The 8929-nt window shown below is 32.9% G+C and overlaps 1 protein-coding gene across 1 annotated transcript; it reads right to left on the reverse strand.

Annotated features, from left to right (window-relative positions):
• Nucleotides 1–455: 455 nt before the first annotated feature.
• On the reverse strand, nt 456–7358 carry LOC150096787 (uncharacterized). Its single transcript, XM_090408448.1, has 2 exons — nt 7131–7358; nt 456–1616 (listed from the first exon to the last, which is right to left on the reverse strand). Exon 2 carries the CDS (start codon nt 1518–1520, stop codon nt 477–479), a length of 1044 nt encoding a protein of 347 aa, XP_090264574.1. The 5' UTR covers nt 1521–1616; nt 7131–7358; the 3' UTR covers nt 456–476.
• Nucleotides 7359–8929: the final 1571 nt, after the last annotated feature.

The raw sequence follows: 8929 nt of genomic DNA on the forward strand, positions 1-8929 counted from the left end.
TTTTTTTTAATTTTGATATAATAATTTTCGAGATTTAAATTATAATATTTCAAATTATTATAATATGCATATTCATTTCATATTAAAATAATAAACTTTGCTGAATATTATATCTAAATTAAGTATAATATTTCTAAACGATTCTAAACTATTCGAAACTAAAGGACGTCCTCTTAAACGATTCAACGATGACTTCTAAGGCCGGAACAGGCCATACTAGGCCTAAATCCTTGATACGTATGATGATGATGATGATTTCTAAACGATAGAAAAAAACAAAAACATCCGAAGAATAGTGCCTTTGAGCACCTATATATATATATATATATATATTAGGAGGGTTAGTAATGTCTGGATTCATCGTAAATAACTGTGATTCTAAAAAAAAAAAACACTTTAATGATATAAAACCAATTTACACGTGCATTAATAGTATAAATAAATACAATATACAATTCAAGTAATTTGAAAGCATTTTACTTCCTCTCGCATCTTCCATTTCTCATTACAAATCCAGGAAGACCACAAACCATGTTTCTACATTTCATAGCAAAAGGATCGTAGCCTTCTCCTTCATTGCAACCATTTTCGATTCGACCGACCATTTCTCCATCCTGGTTGGCAAAGTCCATAAGAATTGCAAAAGAATGGGTTCGCGAGACTTTGAAAGTTCCATCAATTAAAATTCCCGGTAGATCTTGTTGAGAAATCTTTAGTCGGGGACACACTGAGAAAGGAGTCCGACGTATGTTATTACAACTTGCGCAGAATACATTGCGGTAGTTGCCCTGCATCACAGAGATTGGATCCAAGTAACGTTCGCATTTAGCTTTAATCCTTTGGAATCTCCATCCGGGAGCACAAGTGGAAGTCAAATTAGGTAGACATGGACGAACGGTTTGTTCTAGAGACGTTGTATAATTGAATTTCAATTCACACCATTGTTTATTCACACTTCCGTGGCCATTTGGAAGGACCACTGCCCATTGGTTATGCTCTCTGTTATACTCCAAGTTATTTGCTGTGTAAGCAGACTGAAGTCCTGAATGAGCAAATTCGCACTTGAATTGGATTTTCCACATAACTGTGTCTTGGCTGTCGTTGTTACAAATGGCACAATAGTAGTTCTTATAAGTTGCTCCACTAGCTGGATTTGTCACTGGTAGATGGAGAAAAGGATCTTCTAAACTTTCTGTATTACTGGTGCAATTTCTCCGAATATCATTGGATCCGATCCAGCTGCTGGAACATTGATTTATGAGCTGAACACCTTTGTATATGATCCCAGGAACTGGCAAACATTTGGATAAAGTTTCTTGAGGTGTAGATGAGCGATAAGGAGAATCTATACAACAATCATTATAGATCGAACACTTCTGATCGCATTTGCATATCCTAACAGAGTTTCCTGACTGGATCCGATTTTCTGTACATCTATTACCACAGTTTCCGTTAGCATGAGATGGTGCACAGAAAATACAGTAAAGAAACAAACCAAATATCACAGAAAGTTTTGCCATGGCGATGAAATAGTCCCTAGTAATTTACTGTATGGGATGAGTCTCGTGAGTCAGCTGGAGCTCTTCAAATTCTAATAATCCTCTGTTTATTTTAGCCTATGGAATAAAACAGAAATCATTATAATAATAGCTTTTACTTTGTATTTCATTAAATAAACAAATAGCATGGTTGCACTGTACTATATTCATATCTTTAATTCAAAATATTTTAGGGAAAACGATTTTTATCAGCAAACTGTGAGACCACTGCCCTACCACCCAACTTATTGCAAGTTTGAAGCAGTTTGCTCAACAACTAATCGTATTTACAAAAAATAAAATAAAATAAAAAAAACTGACAATATCCGTCGATTATTTTTCGAAAATTACTGCAATCACTGCAGAAAAACTGATTCATTTCACCGATATCTAAACACCTTCAAAGTTTAACTTTTCATTGGCGAGATTCAAATAATAAAAAGGTGTATTTCATTTGACTGTAAAATATTTTTTAAAAAAGAAATAACTATCAAAGAGGATTACATAATAGCATGCTTGATATTAAATCTTGGTCTTCTAAAAAAGATTCAACATCATTTGTGTTATTACAAATAGACCACGTTATACATCACAAATAAAAGGATCACGGATAAAAATTAGTCAAAATGATAATAACAAAAACAAATCCCTTATCTGGAATAGATCCTTATATTCATGGGTGAAATTTAATAATAAATGAATAAACCTTCGAAAATTAAGCTTGACTATTCAGGACCTTGTAACTGAGCTAGTTTTGTCATTTCTAGCAAAGTCATCTTCATTGTGATATGTGATTCCTTTTAACTATGGAGAGGTTGATATGTATAAAAAAAAATATTTTAAATTGAACATCATTCCCAATTAAGTCATTTTTATTTCACCAATAATATATTCAAAAATCGAAAGAACCGATTTTTGAGTGCTAATATCTCGGGAAAATAGCATTTTTCGCAAACTGAATATCTTTATTTAACTTTGTGAAGTGTTTACTTACAATCAAAATATTGAAATATTTCCAGCTGACTTCAGAAAGTTTAATCTAAGATCTTTCAATATACCAAATCGCGTTTTAATTGTTGATCTTTGATTTAAATTTAAAAATGCATCCATTTTCACAATAGTTTGCTGTGACGATTATCCCAGTTGAATGCTGATTTACTTAGAAATGTTCTTCAAAAGCGAATTCTGACTATTCTTTTTAATAATAATAATAATTCTATAAATTAGATCTCAGATATAAATGTTGGGCAGTACTAATGATGTAAACATTTTAGAGAATATTTTTTACATTAATATACAGAATATTATACTGAACTCACCTTATGCGTTAAGTGTAGAATATTATATTATAATACTTTTTGTGGGTGGAATTGACATAAAAATATAAAATACATTAAAAATATATATATATTAATTTCATGCGATAAAATTTCTAGAGACCTCTAAGCACGTCTCTATTTCAAATCTCCTTCATGCAGGGCTATGTTTCACACTTATCACCCGTCTGCCGAATGCGTAAAAATGTGCCCCTCCTTGGGCAGGAGGGGCACATTTTTACGCATTCGGCAATATGTTTACACTTGGATAAAGGATTGAACCAAGAATCAGTTTGCAAATATTAATTTTAATTTTACGCGAAAAATAATATATATATATATATAAGTTTGAAGACCTGAACGAAATTGAGCTGCTCAATGGCGAAAAAATCAAGGCAATAAAATTCGAAGATAGCTACAAATATTTGGAAATTTTAGAAGTTTCCCAAATTCTGCACAACAAAATCAAAGAAAAAATACAGCAAAATATAAAACGACTAAGAAAACTCCTTGAGTCAATGCTTAATGTCTGGAATTTAATAAAAGCAATTCACACCTGGACCATACCTGCTCTGAGATATTCAGCAGGCATCATTGTTGAATGAACCCAGCTAGAACTGGAGAATTTAGACCGAAAAACTCGAAAATTAATGACAATGCACCATGCCCTCAATCCCCGCAGTGACATTGATAGGCTCTGTCTATCACACAAAAAAGGAGGTAGAGGATTATTACAAGTAAAGCAAGTTGTTGAAGAAAAACGAAATCTGTAAGTTTATCTGCAGAAAACAATGGAGAAATTTCTAATTGAGGTAAGGAAAAAGGATTAATTTAAACCCATGGAAAAGACCAACCAAGTAAAAATGAGAAGCGAAAGATGAAAAAATAAGGCACTGTATGGAAACTACCTTCACAGCATAGAGGACAGCGCTGACAGCAACTTGACCTGCCAATGGTTGAGAAATGGAGCACTAAAGAAAGAAACAGAATCGGTAATTTTTGAAGCGCAAGAACAGGCCATTGAAACCAACGTTATGAAGGCAAAAATACGAAAAATTCAAGAAGACAGCAAATGAAGATTGTGCAAAGAAAAGGAAGAAACGGCAGACCACATTATAAGTGGATGCAGCAAAATCTCACAAATTGAGTACCATAAAAGGCATGATAACGTAGCTAAGATAATTCACTGGTATTTATGTAAAAATTACGGGTTTAAAGTATCTAAAGATTATTGGAAGCATAAAGTTGACCTAAAGGTGATTGAGAACGAAAAAGATAAAATACTCTGGGATTTCAAAATCCAGACTGACAAAAGTTTGGAATGTAATACACCCGATATCAGGGGTTGAAAAAAAGCGAAAATAAGGGTGTTAAGTTTATCGAAATATCAGTACCAAGAGATAGCCGGAATGACGAGACAGAAACTGAAAAACTTACTAAGTATCGCGAGTTTCGAGTCGAAGTTGAACGAATTTGGCAAAAGAAAACGAAAGTTGTTCCCAATAATAGGTGCTTTAGGCGCCATCCCCAAAACACTGAAAAAACATCTAGAAGCACTCGAGTTAGATGGATTAAAAAAATATATATATATATATATTATTGTTCATAATTTTACTCGGTAGAAATGTATGTAAAAAAGAATTTAAATGACCCTATACCGAGAAAGAAAAGTTTAATGTTAAGTTCCCCTCACTACCCTCCGCTTAAGTTTGGTATTATTTCAGCCCTGGCACATCGAGCCAGATCTTTATTGACAAATGAAACAGAAATTGAATATGAACTCAATTTGCTTCAAAGGTCTTTTGTTAACAATGGGTTCTCTCTTAAAAAGATTAATCAATTTCTCTCTGTCCACCGCTCAACTGCTTTTGAAGATTCTTCTCCACCAAGAGCTTTTATTTCGTTACCATACATCAGCTCTCTCTCCCCAAAACTAGCCAAAATGCTTCAGAAATTCAACATTAGAACTTGCTTCACTACGTTTCCTGAACTTCGATCCATACTAAGTAGACCTAAAATGAAACATCTTCCTACTCAGTATCCAGGAGTCTACAAGATTTTGTGTAATTGTGGCAAACCATACTACGGCCAGAGAGCTAAATCCATCCTTTTACGCATGGAAGAACACCAAAGAGACATTTCCTACAACAGAACCAGGGCCAGCGCTCTCTCTCTAGCCACGTTCTCTTCTCTATCAACTCGGATGAAGGCCGCCAACACCTCGTAGACTGGCCACAAACTTCTAATATCCCTGTGTGCTATGATGAACTCGAAAGAAGAATAATTGAATCTAGAGAAATATCGCTTGATTCATCTCATATTAATAACAGCCTTAGCTACAATATTTCTGATGCACACATTGCCACTGTCCAATACTGGCGCACTCGTGTCAGCTCACGCACGTAGTCAACTTCAGTTGGAACTCAAGCACGCATTCCTGTTTTTAAATGTACTTGTGTGTTTTATACTAGATCTGTTAATGTATTTTATAATGTCTGTTATTTTTTATTTAATTCTTTGCCTGTGATACCCGAAGAAGTTGAATTTTCAACGAAACTAGTTGTATCTTAACATTAAACTTTTCTTTCTCGGTATAGAGTCATTTAAATTCTTTTTTACATATAACCAAAAAGTATTTTCCCTTCTAAGAACTGTTTCTCTAGAAAGTAGGTAAGCTCGTCGCTTGCCCGACATATGATAAACCGGAAGTGCAAGACATTACCATTATTCTCCTTCAGGGGAGCTACTAACAATGCACGTGTTAAATTTGACATCATTTCATATAAAAGTGAATATTTCACATGTATTTTTTTTTTTATTTACTGTATCAAACATGGTAGGAATTTTTCGAATATCGAGTGGACCCTTTATAGATTTATTTGTGAAAGAGATATCGCAATTTATAGATTAAAATACTTTCTGTTTATTGTTATTATTATTTATTCATTTTAGCTGATTGATATGATTTATTAAAAGAGAATTCTATACTAGTCAAGAATCTTTTTTTTTATTTAATGATATCTTTCTTACTATTTTACTCTTTCTTTATAATTTTGTTGACAATAGCACATTCTATTTGCTTCTCATTTGATAAACTTCCTAGTGCTGAAACATACAGAATTTCTAAAAACACTCTAGTTTTTTTTTTTTTTGTTTTTTTTACCTTCAATGCACATTTTCATGCATCTTTTGGTAAGTTTGAGAACAACAATTTCGTTAACTTCACTGCAACTAAAATGCAGTCATATCAAGCAAAAATATCTCTGTTTGTCTTTCCTCATCTGTGAAAATATGGGTTTCCTCTCCAATACCGTATTAATTAAACAAATCGCTTTCTCAGCCTTACTGTGATCCTACCTATTTATCTGGATTTATACATCTGGCTTCTGGAATTCAAATCCTACTTTGCTATGGATGTTTGTAGGTATTTGTACGTGGTATGTGATAGATATATACATACAGTACACTGGTATGAGATCACTGCCACCACCACCATTCCTATACTGAAAAAACGACAATGTGCTTTGGTTTACAACCTTCCATGGAATAGATTATCATAAACTTTTGCAATCCATGATTTTGAAGTTGTTTTAAACTAACTCTAGTAGTTTTGTTTTTCCCTATTGACACATTCCAACCTCTATCGCAAAGACACTCTTCTATTCTTTGCAGTAGGCGCTATTCAACTGAATGGGCTTCTCTAATCCGATAAAAAAAAAAACATTTCGATCTATAAAACATCTAAATTTAAAATCCACCGAAATAGCATTTTTCCCTTATCATTCATTCCTTCCAAATATGTTCGTTCAAGCAGCCTTCCTCCTTCAGTATTATGCAAAGATTATAGCCTCCAGTCATCCATTATTAATGCTAGAAGTTACTAAACCTATTCCCTTTCATAACTCTTGCTAAAGTTCATCCGTTTCTTAATAATGTGGTTAAGCTAGATACATATTGTTCCACAAGACAACTTTATCACTTGATTCCTCTTAATGCAGTTCACAACACCTTTGTAGAAATCATAAATGGATATAGAATATCCATTTACGAATTACTACAAAAGTGCACTGAAAAGGAGCACAAAGAAACCACTATTAATGATTCTAAAATAAATTATATATATTTAATTATATTTAATTACACAGAATGTGTCTCCAAAATGACTTTTTAAATCGATCATGAAAGACTGTCGGTAAAGTACTCATCAAATTAATATCGCTGTTAACAATCGCAAGTATTTTATATTATCAAAGGCTTTATATTATCAAAGGCATACCTTCTTTTTCCTGTGATAAAAACATCTACATGCTGTACTGAATCATCACCTTACTCGCTGCACATCCTTAGATTGCAATGCAAAGTTTCTCAGTCGGTCTTTCCTTTTGTACTCTCTAAGAAGGAAGTATTGGGTAATCCTATCAATCTGTACGAAACAGGAAATGACGTCACATTGTGCTTCAATATTTATAATTTTTAACTGTTTTATTTGTGCATTTTTTTTGCCATCACAGTGTACGTTGTTCAGGCGTGATCATGTTTAAGATGCGCACATAAAGCAAATAACAAGGAAGTGTAAAACCCGAGAAATATGAAACTTAAAATGAATTCTGAGAAGTCGTTGGAAGTCAGTAGTTCCTCGTTCACTTGAAATGATTACACTTAATGAGAGAGTGTGGATGGACAACTCAGGACGAGAGATATTCGGTCATTAAAATATGCTGACCAGCCATCTGCACTTTAGCCTTTTAAACGAACCATTTAGATAAACAAATCATGAGCTTATTGCGCCATAACTTTGTTCAAAGTTTTAGTTATCATCAGAATGGCTATATTTAATTATAATTAATTCAGATAAACACATTACAATTAGTTCTTCAAATAATTATACAAAATATGTGGGAAAATATAAAAATACGTGATCTAATTATTGTATTTTTATAAGAAACTTATAGCTTTGTTGAGGAACACAGCAGATTATGTTCCTATTTAAGAATAAAAACCACATGTGGTGGGAACGTTTGAATCTTAGCTTAATGATGAAGTTTTTTGTAATCATAATTGTCAGAAGCGAACCAATAGGGAAAAGAGGAGGAATATGACCTATTAGGGAAGATTTTGACTATCATATCAATGATATATTGAATTGCTCTTCAGGATAGGAGTTAGCGACAATGTAGTCATAATAAGCATGGATTATATACATGTTAGTCAGGGGGGGGGAGTGCGTTTTATTGTAGTGGGTAATGATATTAAGGACTTGTACTTTAATATGACCGATACTGAGTGAGAGAAGGAATATGTTGATGTATAACTGGTAGTAAACTGTTGGAAAATAGTTATCTGATACAACGTATGCTAGAATAGGATCTTGAATTCATAATAGCATCAGACGAATTAGTCGTGGGTCCATTAATTAAATATACATTTAACCCCTGCGTGAGAGTGAAACTAAAAATCAGTGGACAAAGGATAATTATAAAATATCAGATAGAGAATTTCGAGACTGTTGAGAATATAACAGAAATAATTGGGATACATCATTTAATGAAAGTAACACTAATGGTAATGGATTATTCTGAGGGATTCGTGCAATTATAAATAATATCTTGAGAATATTCATCAAAGTAAATTTCAGAATAAGTTCATCTAAAAGGTGAGTAATGGTGGTGAATGATGTTATAAGAAAAAAGTTCTCTAAAGAGTAGAATTCGTATAAATTAACTGTTAAATATGAGAGATATAAGGGAACCACGAGGTTTACCTACATTATTAAACAAAGATTTTAAAACAAACATTGAATTACAAACTAGCTTCAAATGCTATGAGTAATCATAAAAACTTTTACAGATATGTGAGAAAAAAGGAGAAAGTTAAGAAACAAATTAAACATACCCAACTTCTTGGGAATAAGTTTCAAACACAATGAGTTTAAAGAAGAGATCGGTTATGGTAGATTTGCTTGCTTTCTATGAAGAAGTCAGTCCAGGGAAATAGACCACAGTAACTGCCATCATAGATCTGTGGTGTGATTTAAATTTTCTGACAATATAAGGCGAAAATGATGCATTTAATAAT

Source organism: Typopeltis vanoorti, chromosome 18, assembly GCF_054136105.1.
Source record: "Typopeltis vanoorti isolate ZY-2024b chromosome 18, IOZ_Tvanoo_1.0, whole genome shotgun sequence".
NCBI lineage: Eukaryota > Metazoa > Arthropoda > Arachnida > Uropygi > Thelyphonidae > Typopeltis > Typopeltis vanoorti.

Bases quoted from the DNA above. Each gene is read 5' to 3' on its own strand.
- LOC150096787 (XM_090408448.1), bottom strand. From the start codon at position 1,520: ATGGCAAAACTTTCTGTGATATTTGGTTTGTTTCTTTACTGTATTTTC.